Here is a 17,871-nt window from a genome sequence, read left to right as displayed (position 1 = left end):
ATAAAAGGACATCAGTTTAAGACAGAGATGAGGAGGAATTTCTTCTCTCAGAGAGTGTTTCAAATGCCTCCCCACAGAGAGCTTTGGGGCTAGAGTCCTTGTGAGATAGATAGATTGATCAGTAGGGGAATTGAGGGTTGCAGAGAAAACAGAGGATAGTGGACCTGGGGAATTTCAGATCAGCCAAAATCCTGTTGAATGGTAGAGCAGGATGGAGGGGCGAAATGGTCCTCCTCTATTCCTATTTCTTATGGTCGAGAACAGAGAAGGTAATATATCCACAGTCTCTCTCAGAATTCTTTCACCCTTAAAAACAGAGTGCATCAGCTCAAGAGAATTAAAGGCTCGATTTTCTTGTATTCCCAGCGACTTTGGGATTCTGTCTTGAAATTGTAATTTTGCTGCGAGCTTACAGGAAATGTCTTGTACATTTTTTTTTAACGTAACACAGATTGGATTCAGCCTATCTGCCTTCCCAATTCAGGACAAGAGTTTGCAGAAGGTACGGCCTGCTGGATTTCAGGATGGGGCCTGACTGCTGAAGGAGGTAAAACTGATTTGAAAAATCATCACCTTATCTCAACCAGGACTTCTGGACTTAATATTGCTTGGGCCAAGAGGTGACAGGTCAGCCAGGGTGCCTTTGAAATGATCCCCACTGAAAAATGAAAATAGTGTAAACTTTAGGTAAAATCTACTCACCCTCCAATCCAAACATCCCATTGAGACATACATACAAGAGGATCAGTCAGCTCAAATGGCTGGATGGCTGATTTGGGGTTACCATGAATGCCTTCTCAACGTTACCCTCATCTGAGGCCTGAGGACCCTCAAGTTAAACTCACCAACAGTCATCTCTCTCTGTCCAATTAGAAAGCAGCTTTATGGTCCAATGGGTCTATAGCAACTTTGTCATAGAATCCCTGCGGCACGGAAAAGGCTGTTTGGCCTATCAAGTCTGCGAGGTAAAAACAATGACTGCAGATGCTGGAAACCAGATTCTGGATTAGTGGTGCTGGAAAAGCACAGCAGTTCAGGCAGCATCCAAAGAGCTTCGAAATCGACGTTTCGGGCAAAAGCCCTGCATCAGGAATAAAGGCAGTGAGCCTGAAGCGTGGAGAGATAAGCTAGAGGAGGGTGGGGGTGGGGAGAAAGTAGCATAGAGTACAATGGGTGAGTGGGGGAGGGGATGAAGGTGATAGATCAGGGAGGAGAGGGTGGAGTGGATAGGTGGAAAAGGTGATAGGCAGGTAGGACAAGTCCGGACAAGTCATGGGGACAGTGCTGGGCTAGAAGTTTAGAACTAGGGTGAGGTGGGGGAAGGGGAAATGAGGAAACTGTTGAGGTCCACATTGATGCCCTGGGATTGAACTGTTCCGAGGCGGAAGATGAGGCGTTCTTCCTCCAGGTGTCTGGTGGTGAGGGAGCGGCGGTGAAGGAGGCCCAGGACTTCCATGTCCTCGGCAGAGTGGGAAGGTGAGTTGAAATGTTGGGCCACGGGGCGGTGTGGTTGATTGGTGCGGGTGTCCCAGAGATGTTCCCTAAAGCTCTCTTCGAGGAGGCGCCCAGTGTCCGCAATGTAGAGGAGACCACATCGGGAGCAACAGATACAATAAATGATATTAGTGGATGTGCACGTAAAATTTTGATGGATGTGGAAGGCTCCTTTAGGGCCTTGGATGGAGGTGAGGGAGGAGGTGTGGGCGCAGGTTTTACAGTTCCTGCGGTGGCAGGGGAAGGTGCCAGGATGGGAGGGTGGGTTGTAGGGGGGCGTGGACCTGACCAGGTAGTCATGGAGGGAACGGTCTTTGCGGAAGGTGGAAAGGTGTGGGGAGGGAAATATATCCCTGGTGGTGGGGTCTTTTTGGAGGTGGCAGAAATGTCGGCGGATGATTTGGTTTATGCAAAGGTTGATCGGGTGGAAGGTGAGCACCAGGGGAGTTCTGTCCTTGTTACAGTTGGAGGGGTGGGGTCTGAGGGCGGAGGTGCGGGATGGAAATGAGATGCGTTGGAGGGCATCTTTAACCACGTGGGAAAGCAAATTGCGGTTTTTAAAGAAGGAGGCCATCTGGTGTGTTCTGTGGAGGAACTGGTCCCCCTGGGAGCAGATCCGGCGGAGGCAGAGGAATTGGGAATACAGGATGGCATTTTTGCAAGAGGTAGGGTGGGAAGAGGTGTAATCCAGGTGGTTGTGGGAGTCAGTGGGTTTGTAAAAAATGTCAGTGTCAAGTCGGTCATCATTAATGGAGATGGAGAGGTCCAGGAAGGGGAGGGAGGTGTCAGAGATGGTCCAGGTAAATTTAAGGTCACGGTGGAATGTGTTGGTGAAGTTGATAAACTCAGAATTGCAAAGGACCCACTCTGTACTACATCCTCAGGAGGATTCATACTCCTAACAAATAGTATTTCAATTCCATCTCAAACATCAAAAATTATAAGTACAACAAACTTTTATCCACCCACCTCCGTAACCAGCACTCCTCAAACATTCCAGAGGATTCCCCTGGCCTCGAAATCTATTCCGCCATTAGCCATGAAGCTGATGCGGCTGCCACCCCAACTCTGACTGATGATGTCACTTCCACCCCCATCTTGGCCACTCCCACAACCACTTCCACCCCTCACAATTCCTCATTCATCACACGTGACATCACTTCCGTCCTTCACATCATCGCTGATGCCACATGCTCAGTGAGTTCCGCCACCCCATCTCCAGTGGTCACCCCCACTTCTGCCCCCACCAGCGCCACTCACCTGCATTCTGCTGACATGCCCCCCACAGACCCCACTGTCACTCTTCCCACCCCCCAGAACCCCGAGGGGAACACTACCCCTGCTCATGACTCCACCCCCATTCCCCCCACCATCACACCCAATCCAGTTACAGATTCTGCCCCCACTCCCAGCTCTACACCCACACCAGATCCCAGCTCCCAGCCCTGCCGAGTTTTCACCATCCCCCCAGACCTCCCCCTCACTGAGGATGAATGATCAGTCCTCAGCAAAGGACTCACATTCATCCCCCTCCACCCGCGCATCAATGAATTTAATACACGCCGTTACGTCAAACAATTCTTCCGTCGCCTCCGCCTCCGAGCTTACTTTCACAATCAGGACACCCACCCACCTTCCGAGGACCCCTTCGCCCACCTCCAACACACTGCATCCACCTGGACACCCCGCGCTGGCCTATTACCTGTCCTCGACCTCTTCATTTCCAACTGCCACCAGGACATTAACCACCTCAACCTGTCTACCTCCCTCCCCCATTCCAACCTCTCACTCTCACAATGCGCAGCCCTGCAATCCCTCTGCTCCAAATCCAATCTCACCATTAAGGCAGCGGATAAATGGGGCGCAGTGGTAGTCTGGCGCACTGACCTCTACACCGCTGAAGCCAAATGCCAACTCAAGGACACCTCTTCCTACTGCCCCCTCGGCCATGACCCCACGCCCCAACACCAAACCATCATCTCCCAGACCATACAGAACCTCATTACCTCAGGAGATCTCCCACCCACAGCTTCCAACCTCATAGTCCGGGAACCCCGCACTGCCCGGTTCTACCTCCTTCCCAAGATCCACAAGCCTGACCACCCTGGCCGACCCATTGTCTCAGCATGCTCCTGCCCCACTGAACTCATCTCTACCTACCTCCACACTGTCCTATTCCCCCCTAGTCCAGGAACTCCCCACATACGTTTGAGACACCACCCATGCCCTCCACGTCCTCCAAGACTTCCGTTTCACCGGCCCCCAATGCCTCATCTTCACCATGGATATCAATCCCTCTACAGCTCCATCCGCCATGACCAGGGCCTCCAAGCCCTCCGCTTTTTCCTCTCCAGACATCCCCAACAGTACTCTTCCACCGACACTCGCATTCGTTTGGCCGAACTGGTCCTCACCCTTAACAATTTCTCCTTTGAATCCTCCCACTTCCTCCAGACCAAAGGGGTAGCCATGGGCACACGTATGGGCCCCAGCTATGCCTGTCTCTTTGTTGGCTACGTAGAGCAGTTGATCTTCCGTAATTACACCACGACATTGGCCTCTTACACCACCTCTTCCTCCACTACATTGATAACTGCATTGGCGCCACCTCATTCTCCTGCACGGATGTTGAGCAATTCATCAACTTCACCAACACATTCCACCCTGACCTTAAATTTACCTGGACCATCTCTGACACCTCCCTCCCCTTCCTGGACCTCTCCATCTCCATTAATGACGACCGACTTGACACTAACATTTTTTACAAACCCACCGATTCCCACAGCTACCTGGATTACACCTCTTCCCGCCCTACCTCTTGCAAAAATGCCATCCCGTATTCCCAATTCCTCCGCCTCCCCCGGATCTGCTCCCAGGAGGACCAGTTCCACCACAGAACACACCAGATGGCCTCCTTCTTTGGAGACCGCAATTTCCCTTCCAACTTGGTTAAAGATGCCCTCCAATGCATCTCGTCTCCATCCCGCACTTCCGCCCTCAGACCCCACCCCTCCAACCATAACAAGGACAGAACGCCCCTGGTGCTCACCTTCCACCCGACTAACCTTCGCATAAACCAAATCATCCACCGACATTTCCGCCACCTCCAAACAGACCCCACCACCAGGGATATATTTCCCTCCCCACCCCTTTCCGCCTTCCGCAAAGACCGTTCCCTCCGTGACTACCTGGTCAGGTCCACGCCCCCCTACAACCCACCCTCCCATCCTGGCACTTTCCCCTGCCACCGCAGGAACTGTAAAACCTGTGCCCACACCTTTATCCAAGGCCCTAAAGGAGCCTTCCACATCCATCAAAGTTTTACTTGCACATCCACTAATTTCACTTATTGTATCCGTTGCTCCTCTACATTGGGGAGACTGGGCACCTCCTAGCAGAGCGCTTTAGGGAACATCTCCGGGACACCCGCAACAATCAACCACACTGCCCCGTGGCACAACATTTCAACTCTACCCTCCCACTCTGCCGAGGACATGGAGCCCTGGGCCTCCTTCACCACTGCTCCCTCACCACCAGACACCTGGAGGAAGAACGCCTCATCTTCCGCCTCGGAACACTTCAACCCCAGGGCATCAATGTGGACCTCAACAGTTTCCTCATTTCCCCTTCCCCCACCTCACCCTAGTTCTAAACTTCCAGCTCAGTAACTGTCCCCATGACATGTCCGGACTTGTCCTACCTGCCTATCTTCTTTTCCACCTATCCACTCCACCCTCTCCTCCTTTACCTATCACCTTCAGCCCCTCCCCCACTCACCCATTGTACTCTATGCAACTTTCTCCCCACCCCCACCCTCCTTTAGATTATCTCTCCACGCTTCAGGCTCACTGCCTTTGTCCTGATTAAGGGCTTTTGCCCGAAACGAAGCTCCTTGGATGCTGCCTGAACTGCTGTGCTCTTCCAGGACCACTAATCCAGAACCTCCTATCAAGTCTGCACTGACTCTCCAAACAGCATCCCAGCCAGACCCAGTCCCCCCACCCTAACCTCATAACTGCACATTTGCTATGGTTCACCCACCTAGCCTGCACATCCTAGTACACTATGTGGTAATTCAGCATGGCCAATCCACCAAATCTACACAACTTTGGACTGTGGGAGGAACCTGGAGCACATGAAAGGAAGTCATGCAGACACATGCAGACTCCACACAGACCGTGACTCAAGGCTGGAGTTGAACCCAGGTCCTTGGCACGGTGAGGCAGCAGTGCCAACTACTGAGCCAACATGTCATCTCAGCTTTACTTCTTGTATGCAAGGAATGGTGTATCACATGAAATGTTGATAGACAGATCTATCCATAGAGTGACCCTGCAGAAAGAATCAAAACCTCCAAATGGAGAGCAATTTATGTTTGACAAAATAAAATAATGTCCTACTGGGCAACAGTATAGTGTCACCATATATCAATGCACATGCATGCATTGCCAGTGTACTGTGAGTCATGGGATTGTCTTGTAACTTCATCTTTAATTGGTCAGTCTTAATAAGAGAGAGGGAAAGTCCATCAAGCTTGTCATTGCTGATCCTCTTCCCCAAGGAGACGGGAGTTAGGGTTGTTGAATATTTTGAGGCCTGAGATAGATAGATCTTGATAAATAAGGGATTCCAAGTTATTGGGAATGGATAGGAAAGTAGTGTCGAGATCACAATCAGATCAGCCATGATCCTATCAAATGGTGGACCAGACTCAAAGGGGTGATTGGCCTGCTCAAGTTCCTAGTCTGTATGTAGATTCCACACTGTTATCGCTGCTGTACAGTTGGAGCCTGGCTAAGACAGTATTTACTGTGTAATGGTGAATTTATCACCCAGACTTACATGTAGGTATTGCTCACTTGAGTAAGGTATCCTTGATAGACTGTTACCTATGGAACTGCAGCACATCAAGGAATCATTTTCACATAAGAACTTGGGAGGAAAAATATGCTCCAATTAGTCCAGAACAAAAAAAATCACAATCTCACTATACGGGGTAGGCCATTTCAGTCTGAGATGAGAAGTTTTTCAGTTAGACCGATGGTGAGTCTGTGGAATTCTCTACAATAGAAGGCTATGAAGGCCCAGTAATTGAATATAGTTAAATTTCTAGTTTCTAAAGGCATGTGGAGGTATGGGGAGTTATAGATATAGTTTTTGAGTCATAAAATCATACAACGTGGAAACAGCCCCTTTGGTCCAACTTGTCCATGCTGTCCAGACATACCAATATGACCTAGTCCCATTTGCCAGCATTTAAGCCCTTCCTATTCATAATCCTATCCAAATGCCTTTTAAATGTTATAATTGTACTCACCATCACCAATTCCACTAACAACTGCTCTGCGAGGAGAGGTTAGCCCTTTTTAAGTCTTTATCCTCTCACCTTAAGCCTGTGTCCTCTAGTTCCTAGGGCTCAATGTATAAAATAGTATGGCGTGAAATCGCGAGCAGGGTACTGAGTTGTCTGATCAGCCTTAATCATATTGAATGATGGAGCAGGCACAATGGGCCAAATGGCCTACTTCTGCTCCAATATATGAAATGGGTTGTGTTTGGTCCTTCATGTCATGTTAGTGATGTGTATCATTGGCCATTTCACTCAAAGTCAGAGTATCCTCTATCGTCTACGTGAAGGGAGTTGAGGGGACTGGGAGAGATTAGGGAGGCTCAAACCATAGTCTGTTTCCAACTGATGTTGATAAACAAAGCATTAATAAATTATTCAATGTTAGCAAAGGCTCCGTAACTAGAGGCACAATGGGGCAAGGGAAGGCCAATAAACAGTTTACATTCAACAGCTTCACAATGATGATAGTGAATGTCTGGACAGCTAGGAGGGAGGAAGGGGACAAGAGATAAGCCTACATCATACGTTTAGATTTTTTTGGACCAGCCTGACTGACTGGAATGAGCTTTCCCAATCCTTTCTATCCCTTCGTAAGCAAAATGTAAGAGTTCAGATTTTGCAGGAACAGAGTAAATGATTCCATTAGTTGGGATTCTTCCCTCATCCATCACCTTGAGAAATATATTTTGGTACATTATTGGAAGTAAGTGTCAGTCAGTTCAGTTGACTGGATGACGAGTGTACAATGCAAAGGGATGCCAACAGTGTGGCTTCAATTCCCACATCAACTAAGGTTGCCTTGCAGGTCTTGCCTTCTCCACCTTGCTCCTTTACCCATTGCCCTTGGGTTAAATTCATCACCAGTTATCTCTCTGTAATGAGAGAGCAGCCCCATGGAACTATAGTGACTTTACTTGTTCCTTTACTGGAAGTGTAAGTTGATGGTGAAGACAATAGACATCTGGGACTTTCACAAACAATCAGACATTATGCAAAGAAAGAAATACAATGGATTAGTGTCAAGTCAGGCAGAGAAGTAAAAGATTGGATTGCCAAAGGGAGAAAGAAAGACAAGGAACAAAAATGTTGAATTCCCAACTTTAAAATTGACTAATGGCAATTTTGTCCTTTGGGAATTAAAATTCATGCTTTAAATTGTTCTCTTTCTGGGTCAGAGCTGGAAATGACATACATCTTCTTCTCTTTGGAGAATTGCTTATGGTGTTAAATTCCAGCCGTAACTTTCCAAAGAGGTTCATCGGTGATTAATGTGTGACCAACAGTGATTTCACCATACTCTCAAGAAGGGCACCACAAGTTGACATTTTTCTGAGGTTAAATGTAGTTTGGCACAAATCACCCAACAACTTGGTGATTTCTAACTCACTGGCCATCTCTCCCTTAGAACAGGCTGTTGGGTGATGTAAACGCTAATAGCTAAACACCCTCAAACTCAGCGTTACTTAGCCAGGTAAACCTGGGACAACGTCTCCTTTTTTTTATTCAAATCTATTATTCCATTAAGTGAAACAGACTAAATTATGTGATTTGTTATTCAGCAGATGAAATTTCGGTCAGTCTAATGGAGGCCCAGGTTCCCCTAATATCCAATCATGTGTGCAGCCGCCCAGAAATATACTACAAGAGGATAAGTTCCAGAATGATTTGTGCTGGCTATCTTCAGGGAGGGGTCGATTCCTGCCAGGTAATGTTCAAAGATGCATATAATTCTTGGGAACTGGTCACCCATGAGGACGACTGACTAACAGAGCACCCCCTCCCTGTTTTGATTCATTCCATTGATATATTCCATTGTTGATAAAAATGTCCATTACTTATAAATAACTATTTTGCTCAGGACAATGTATTTTGCTCAGGACTTGCGACGATGGGCCAAGCGCTGGAAAATGGCATTAGAATAGTTAGGTGTCTGTTTTAACTGGCACAGACTTAATGGGGCTTCTTTCTGTGTTGTAGATCTTGATGACAATAGAGTCATAGAGATATACAGCCTGGAGACAGACCCTTCAGTCCAACCCGCCCATGCCGGCCAGATATCCTAAACCAATCTAGTCCCATTTGCCAGCACTTGGCCCATATCCCTTGAAACCTTTTCTATTCATGTACCATCCAGATAACCTTTAAATGTTGTAATTGTACCAGCCTCCACCACGTCCTCTGGCAGCTCATTCCACACACACACCAACCTCTGTACAAAAAAATTGCCCCTTAGTCCCTTTTAACTCTTTCCTCTCTCACCTTAAATCTATGCCCTCTATGTCTGGACTCTCCTATCCTGGGAAAAATATCTTGTCAATTCACCATACCCCTCATGATTTTATAAACTCTATAAGGTCATCCCTCGGCCTCTGACACTCCAGGGAAAATGTTCCCAGCCTACTTAGTCTCTCCCTGTTGCTTAAATCCTCCAATTCCAGCAAAAACCTTGTAAATATTTGCTGACCCCTTTCAACTTTAACATCTCTCTTATAGCACGAAGACCAGAACTGAATGCAATATTCATTAGGGATTTCCACAATTTCCTAAAATTGCACTGACGGCCTGCTGTAATTTCTCTGTATATTTGCTCGCCACCAACACCCTCCCAACCTCACCTGTTTCCATAAACTGGATACCATAACGTGCTGGTATCTCATTTGGTTTAGTCATGACCCTGTGTGGGGAGCACCTCTCCCTCTGAATCCAGAGCTTGTGGATTCAAGTTTCACTTTCAATGATCAGAATGAGTACAATAGGTTGACACACCAATGGAGCCCGAGGTGAATTCAGTGCCACGCAATGTGCTTCCCAGCTAATGGAAAAATTTGAGATTTAATTATTGTTGTCCTGACATAGGAAGGAGTGTTCCTGGATGCCAAATGTACTGTGTGCAATCTTCCCAGGGATGGTGCCTCTCTTTCAGTAAAGATGATGGGACCCAGCCTGAGCCCGGATGGCAGTTGGAGCAAGACGGTGAATGGCGGTCAGGGCCGAAGCCTTGTGAGCAGCAGTGAAGCCTGGCATGCCCAATCAACAGCAGTGGTCAGAGAAGGCTGGTACACATGGGTGGGTCTTAGCCCAGCATGGGTAAAACTGTGCCCAGGTCAGGGGAGAGTGAGCCCACTTGGGGAAAGTCCACCTTGGACATTTTGCAGGCCCATGGCTTAAGAAAGGACTGTAGTATATGACTTCTTAACTCTATTTCTATTTTGCAAGTTGTATACAAAAGAAGACTGCAATGTTGAACCTTTTTAACTTAGTTACAGAATTAGAAAAATAAAGAAGTAAGTTTTTGTGCCAAGGTACTTTGTACCTAAGATGGCAGTATGTGTGGTGACGTATCCTTTTCACTGCCCTTCTGTACCCTGTAGGAAGTTGGTTTAGCTCAGTTGGCTGGATTATTGGCTTGCAGAACAGTGTGATGCCACCAGCAGAGGTTTAATTCCCAATGCCGCTTTGAGGTTATCATGAAGGGCTCTCCTTCTCATAGTTTCTTCCCTCACCTGAGGTCTGGCAGCCCTCAGGTTAAATCACCACTGGTCGCTTCTCTGCAATGAGAGAGCAGCCTTAGGGTGCGGTAAGACTATTGTGACACAATACAACGTACCCTGTACTTGAGTACATGTGACAATAAAAATCTCAATCTAAAATCTAAATGTTCCTGAGGCAGCAAACTCAATCATGGACACGTCAGCTGGGGATGGCCTGAGTAAGAGACCTGGCTGCTATTCAGGCAGAAAGCAAAGTGTGACAGTATCTCAAAATGGTGATGTCTTCACGTCAACTAATTGACTTTTAAATCAGCAGCAGTAGTTATGAGTTGGGCTTATTTTTTTAAAAACACTGTTCTAAAAAAGGACTAAAGTGATTTCAAATCTACATGCAGCTGTATATCCCACACAAATCTTTGTCATCTGTTAAAATAATGGCATGTCCCAAGGATTTGTGAGCAATCTCTTCCAGCCATAATAAAGATCACAATGGAAGTGGCCTACAGTATTGAAATGATAAATGACCAGGTGAGGTCAAAGGTGTGGAACAAAGACCAAAATTGCTGGAGAAGCCCATCAGGTCTGGAAAACCTGTGGGAAGAAAGTAGAGCTAATGCTTCAAGTCAGTGACTCTACATTAGAACTTTGCAAAGTTGTTGACTTTTATTGGACAAAGGATCTTAGTGTTGTTTAAAGATTTGGAGGAACTGGTGTTGGACTGGGGTGGACAAAGTTAAAAACCACACACCGGGTTATAGTCCAATAGGTTTATTTAGAATCACTAGCTTTCAGAGAGGTTGGCCTATAACTAGGTTTTTTAAGATAGTTTTCCAAATAAGTTAACAGAGTAGGCACTAAAAACCACAACTTTTGTTTCAATTACTGCCGGTTGGAGAGAGGAGTCACACAACAGGCCAAGCTCTCTAACTTCAGCACATAGTTTTGAGCAGAATGTCAGCAGCAGTTAAACAACGGAAAAAAAAGAACTACTGCAATTCTCTCTTTTTCTCTACCTGAAAGGAAATCACTGTCTACTAATTTAACTGTGTTTCCATTCTGCAATGGACAGCTTGTAAAAGAACGACTACAAATTCACATCAGAATCTTCAGAGATGATGGAAATACCAGCTGCAACTTCAAACCAACTCAGTGATGGAAGCGAGTCTTAGAGTCATAAAGTCATACAGCATGGAAACAGACCCTTAAGTCCAACCAGTCCATGCGGAACATAATCCCAAAGTAAACTAGTTCCATCTGCCTGCTCCAGGCCCATATCCCTCAAAACCTTTCCTATTCATGTACTTATCCAAATGGGTTTAAATACTGTAATTGTTCCCACAGACAACAAGCTGTGAATTTGTTTCATCATTTTAAAACTATTCTTTAGCCAAATTTATCTTTCTCTACTCTGCAATCTGTATTTAATGTGCATTTCAAGATGTGAGTGTGTTTATGTGCATTCGTTTATGGAAGTCAGAAGGTATTTCAAAGTTTTACCCAGGTTGGTCTATAATGCAGTAAAACTAATTCTTTATTTTATCCGCTTTATGAAAACCAGTCTGAGAAATTCTTCATCAGATGTTAGCAGATATGTGCACATTAAAAGTTACAGGACCATCTTTATCCAAAACAAAATAAAACCCTGGAGCAGTCATAAGAAGAGAGATAAAAGGGGAGCTCTTCAATCCTAAGTGTTAGAACTATGGAAATAAATTCCCATCATTAGGTTTACTTAGTTATATCTTAACTCTGTGCTGTAAGACCATAAGACATTAGAGCAGAAATTAGGCCATTCAGCCCATCGAGTCTGCTCTACCATTCAATCATGGCTGATACATTTCTCAACCTTATTATCCTGCTTTCTCCCTGTAATTCTTAATTCCCTTGACAATCAAGAACCTATCTATCTCAGTCTTAAATATACTCAATGACCTGGCCTCGACAGCCTTTAGTGGCAGTGAATTCCATAGATTCACCACTCTCGGGCTGAAGAAGTTTCTCCTTATTTCCTTTCCCTTTACTCTAAGATTACTCTGATTACTGATTTTATTGCAACTCAAATCAATACTTTCCATATTTATGCTATCAAAACCCTGTAAAATTATGAACTTCTCTGTTAAATCTGCCCTCTTTTTCTGAAAGTAACATCCTAGGTTCTCAAGCCTTGCCGTAGAATTGATTTTTTTTAAGGTTGCCTCCATCACAAAGGCCAACCTCCCATCTATAAGATCCATGTACCAGGCCCACTGTCAAGGAAAGGCCGCCAGCACACTCTCAAAGATCCATCCCACCCTGGCAATGTTTTTCTACAATGTCTACCATCAGGGAGAAGGTACAGAAGTCTGAACACATGCACCAGCCGGTTTTGTAACAATTTCTTATCCTACTGTTGTTAAATTACTGAATGGACTCAAACTCTTATCATTTGCCTGTACCTGCGTTTTTTGTTTTTGCTGCTGTTTACCTATTATTTACTTATCTATGTTACTTAACTCTGTGATCTGCCTGTATTACTTGCATGACAAAGCTTTTCACTGTGCCTTGGTACACGTGACAATAAATTCAATTCAATTCATTTCAATGTTGGTAGTTTAAGAAGCTTTTAATTCCTCTTGTTCAATAGATCAACATTCATCAAAATAGCCCTTGTTTAAGAGCTCTGCTTCTCAAACCTTCGCATAATTAATCATGTCCATGGGTTGGATATAAATCTTTGTGTACATCATAAGAACATAAGAAATAAAGACACCTATCTTGATCCGTTGAAATTGTGAGCTGAATTTTGCCCCTGAAGGATGAATATGAACAGGATTCAGGTACCCTTTCTCATCCTAAACTGAACTGTAAGCTTTCCATTGAACATTACCCACTTGGACAAAGAGTCCACAGTTTGGCCACCATTGGACTGAAATCACTGCCCAAAGACTGTCTCACGTACACGGAGTGTCCACAAGGCTGGAATCCTAACCTGAAAACTAAAACCCTGTGGATCCCATGTACACCTCTTGCGTTCTCGTGATGTGGATGTGTGTCCTTCAAGGAGGATTTCTCCATAACCTTATTGTTCATCTTTTAATTTTTCTCTTGGATGCAAAACAGGGAGACAGCGGTGGTCCCCTCGCCTGCAAGGAGAACAGCGTTTGGAAGTTAGTCGGAATTACAAGCTGGGGAGCGGGCTGCGCAAATCAGAACAAACCTGGAGTCTACGCTCGGGTTACCGAATACCTAGACTGGATCCACAAACAAATGGAGGTACACGCAGAGGAGCCGGGGCTCTGTGCTCACAACGTTCAGTTGCTTTGTGTTCCCGTTTTTTTTTCCCTTCCACTGCATCAGTCCCATTTCTCTGACCTAATGAGCAAAATGCTAGGCTGTCATCTGGCCTCTACCATTTCCATCTGCAATCACTTTGACATTAAGACTCCAGTATATTATAGTTGCTGGACTTTGATCCGGATAATGTTTCCATACCAGACGTCAGGACGTTTGGATAACAAAGGGTCCGGTTAGCAAAGTCTGTGGTTTTTAGCTGGCTTAGCTTTCTGCCTTGTAATTGAAGCTATGACTGTTAGGGAATAGCTTTCGGTTTTGCTTCCTAATTCCGATTGAATCGGGCAGGATCTACAACCTGTGGCTTTACATTCGCCAGGTTCCTGCTCAGACAATGGAGTTCAAATGGTGCAGTTAGCATGCTGCCATCTGTGAGGGATGTGGAGAGTGCAGCCTCAGAATTTTAACGATCATCTGCTGCACTTCTTTCAGTGACTGAACAAGCTGGTTCTGTCAGGGTAAAGGCGACCACCAGTGCCTCATGTGAAGTTATCACTTGCTGGTGATGCAAGTTGATGGTGCAGGGTTGGCATTGGCTGTGGAGATTCTATATCTGCACATCGAGTTAGTGGCAACCCCTGTTTAAGTTAGCATTGCATCCACTTCAGTGGCCAGTTAGAGCTTCCCACTTATCATTGTTATTGAGGACCTTCCTTTCCCTTTAATTATAATCTAGGGCAATCTGTTTGTCCCTCGTCACAGGCAACCTCCCTGAGTAACACAGCCTTGGAGATGCAACTATCTTCCATCTTGCATGGATGACCAAGCTTTTAAAGCCATCCCTTGCCTGGTAATGTTGGCAGGCTTGGCATGTTTACCCTTGGGTTAAAAACGTGCCAAGTATTTATGTTCATGTCTAAAGTGATGGGGGCAGTCAGTCTGCCCCACTGAGAAAATAGACAGGACCTACAAGGTTTAGCTTACACATGAACCTCCAAGTCCTCCAGATTCACTCTTTGCATCTCTGATAGAAGACTGCTCCTTCCATTGTTATAGACCAGATCAATCCTGCTCAAAAAATATTAAGAAGATACCTAAGGTGTAACTTTTTCTTAAGAAAAGTGTAAGGTGAAGCCAAGAATTGGCTGAACTGTAACTCTATAGAAATGCTTAACAAAATAATATATGTATTAATTACTACTAATTAATTGTTGCAATATCATAACAACCCATAAACACACCCTTGACAAAGGCAAATTCAGTAAAATAGATACTCTCATATGTAATTCCAGCAGCAGGAAGAGAACTCCAGCTTCTAGTGGAAACAGAGAGGGGAAAAAGAGCTTCTCTATCCAGCTTCAAGACCCCAGCAACTGCAGAAAGCTCTGGCTCTGTGGGAGCTTGACCCCACCCATTCAGGCGGCTTCTATTGTTCCAACTTTTAAAAAACCCCAAGGCCGCACAAGCTGTTTACTTCATTAGCTTTAAGTAGTCTCAATCTTCCTTCACAAAAATAGAACAGGACAAAATATGTCTCTTAAAGTCATAGTATCACCACACCACGCCACCATTAATGGCCCCCTCAATAAGCATTAACACTTGTTCTGTGGTTCTTCCCAGCTTAATTCCTCTTCATATCCACTACTGCCATTGAAAACACTTCCTGAACTTCCTTTCTTTGTGCTTTGGGTCCCTCCAAACCCAACGATGATCGATACCTGCTTTTTAACCACAGTCCTTTCTCTATCCAGTTGTGGTCTCCACTCCTACTCAACCATAGCCCCTCTACCCCTACATTCCCCACCCCCATTCCTGTCCCCTCCTCTCTCCCTCATTCTCTTTTTCTGAGGAGTCTCGTTATAAAGGCAAGTTGTTGTAGCTAATGGTGTGTTCAATTTATTTTTATTTCACAGAGGGAAGAGTCAAATACCTGAAGACAATAAGAAATGAAAAATATTTTAATAAATTGATGCTGATGCTTTAAGCTTAATTCTCAACATTATTGTATCTTTTGAGGTTGCACATCGGTATTTTCTGAATTTTCTTTTCTCATGCCTTCATTCTCTTTCTTTGGAGACTGATGTGATATCGTGGAAGGATTTCAAGTGTTCACACCAGATTGTGAGATGAACAGACTTCCCAAAGCCACAAACCATCCTAACCTCAGCTGACAGTCAGAATCTTTTTCCTGGAGTTGCAATGCCTAATACTAGATGGCGTGCATTTAAGGTGAGAGGGGGTAAGTTCAAAGGAGATGTGAGGGGCAAGTTTTTTTACACAGTGGTTGGACTCTGGAAGGGGCTGCCAGGGATGGTGGTAGATACGGATGTGATGGGACGTTTAAGGGGCTTTTGGATAAACATTTGAAAAGGCAAGGAATAGTGGGATATGGACCAATGGCATGCAGAAAGGAGTAATTTAAATTAGTGTCATGTTCGACATGACATTGTGGGCCGAAGGGCCTGTTCCTGTGCTGTACAGTTCTACGAATGTTAACTAAAATGCAAGCATTTAATGGGCTCTCTTAAGCTGAATTTGCCTCTGATATCAATCCACCGTGAGATGGGAACATTTTCCATTCGAAAGATGGTAAAAACAATGACTGCAGATGCTGGAAACCAGAGTTTAGATTAGAGTGGTGCTGGAAAAGCACAGCAGGTCAGGCAGCATCCGAGGAGCAGGAAAATCAACGTTTCAGGCAAAAGCCCTTCATCAGGAATACGGGCAGAGTGCCTGCAGGGTGGAAAGATAAATGAAAGATTATCTCTCCACCCTTCAGGCACTCTGCCCGTATTCCTGATGAAGGGCTTTTGCCTGAAACATTGATTTTCCTGCTCCTCGGATGCTGCCTGACCTGCTGTGCTTTTCCAGCACCACTCTAATCTAAACTCTATTCAAAAGATGACATACTACTGAGGATTTAAGGGAATTATTGACCCCTTGCTAAACAGATAATGCATTCGATGAGTGAGACAGGAATCTTCCCAGCTCCTGAGTGACCTGGACTGTGGTGAAAACATTGGGAGAATTGCGTGAGATCAATAGCTGGGAGCTTCCCAATATTGAGGACAAAAAGGTGCCATTTTCCAACTAATTATTGAATGGTGAGGGGGGATTCTTACTAGTGAGCAGCGAGAGAGCTATTTACATTGAGCAAACATTAACGTTTCATTATGATATTGTTGTTATGAAGGCCAGTCAATGAAGGCAAGCATGCAGGTACAGCAGGTCGTGAAGAAGGCTAATAGTATGCTGGCCTTCATAACAAGAGGGATTGAGTGTAGAAGCAAAGAGGTGCTTCTGCAGCTGTACAAGGCCCTGGTGAGACCACACCTGGAGTACTGTGTACAGTTCTGGTCTCCAAATTTGAGGAAAGACATTCTGGCTATTGAGGGAGTGCAGCGTAGGTTCACGAGGTCAATTCCTGGAATGGCAGGATTGCCTTACACGGAAAGACTGAAGCGACTGGGCTTGTATACCCTTGAGTTTAGAAGACTGAGAGGGGATCTGATTGGAACGTATAGGATTATGAAAGGATTGGACACTCTGGCAGGAGGAAACATATTTCCGCTGATGGGGGAGTGCCGAACCAGAGGACACAACTTAAAAATACGGGGTAGACCATTTAGGACAGAGATGAGGAGAAACTACTTCACCCAGAGAGTGGTGACTGTGTGGAATGCTCTGCCCCAGAGGGCAGTGGAGGCCCAGTCTCTGGATTCATTTAAGAAAGAATTGGATAGAGCTCTTAAAGATAGTGGAGTCAAGGGGTATGGAGATAAGGCTGGAACAGGATACTGATTGGGAATGATCAGCCATGATCATATTGAATGGCGGTGAAGGCTCGAAGGGCTGAATGGCCTACTCCTGCATCTATTGTCTATTGTCTATTGTCTTATATGGAGAAGGTGATGGCCTCGTCGTATTGTCACTGGTCTCGAAATTCAGACACCTAGGTAATATCCTGGGGAACCCCGGGTTCAAATCCCACCACTGCAGATGGGCAGTTTGAATTCAATATAAAAAAACCCTGGATTTGAAGTGTAAGGACAACCATGAAACAATTGTCAATTGTTGTACCAATCCATCTGGTTCACTAATGTCATTTAAGGAAGGAGACTGCTGGCCTTGTCTACATGTGAGTCCAGAACCACAGCAATGTGGATGACTCTCAAATGGCCTAACAAGCCATTCAGTTGTGTGGACTGCAGTGATTTAAGATGGTAGCTCACCATTACCTTCTCAAGAGTAACTAGTTATGGGCAG

General features: G+C 45.4%; 1 protein-coding gene across 1 annotated transcript in view; it reads left to right on the top strand.

The window, feature by feature from the left end:
* LOC140485874 (transmembrane protease serine 3-like) overlaps positions 1-15,578 on the top strand; it is a 60,458-nt gene extending 44,880 nt beyond the window's left edge. Inside the window, exons 10-13 of the mRNA XM_072584327.1 lie at positions 452-547; positions 8,407-8,549; positions 13,435-13,587; positions 15,519-15,578. Of these exons, the coding sequence (XP_072440428.1) occupies positions 452-547; positions 8,407-8,549; positions 13,435-13,587; positions 15,519-15,539 (413 nt within the window). The 3' untranslated portion in view covers positions 15,540-15,578. The remainder of the gene's footprint in view (positions 1-451; positions 548-8,406; positions 8,550-13,434; positions 13,588-15,518) is intronic.
* The last annotated feature ends 2,293 nt before the right edge of the window (positions 15,579-17,871 follow it).

The sequence above is a fragment of the Chiloscyllium punctatum genome, chromosome 15, assembly GCF_047496795.1.
Source record: "Chiloscyllium punctatum isolate Juve2018m chromosome 15, sChiPun1.3, whole genome shotgun sequence".
Classification (NCBI taxonomy): domain Eukaryota; kingdom Metazoa; phylum Chordata; class Chondrichthyes; order Orectolobiformes; family Hemiscylliidae; genus Chiloscyllium; species Chiloscyllium punctatum.
This window is presented reverse-complemented; position numbering and strand designations above follow the sequence as displayed.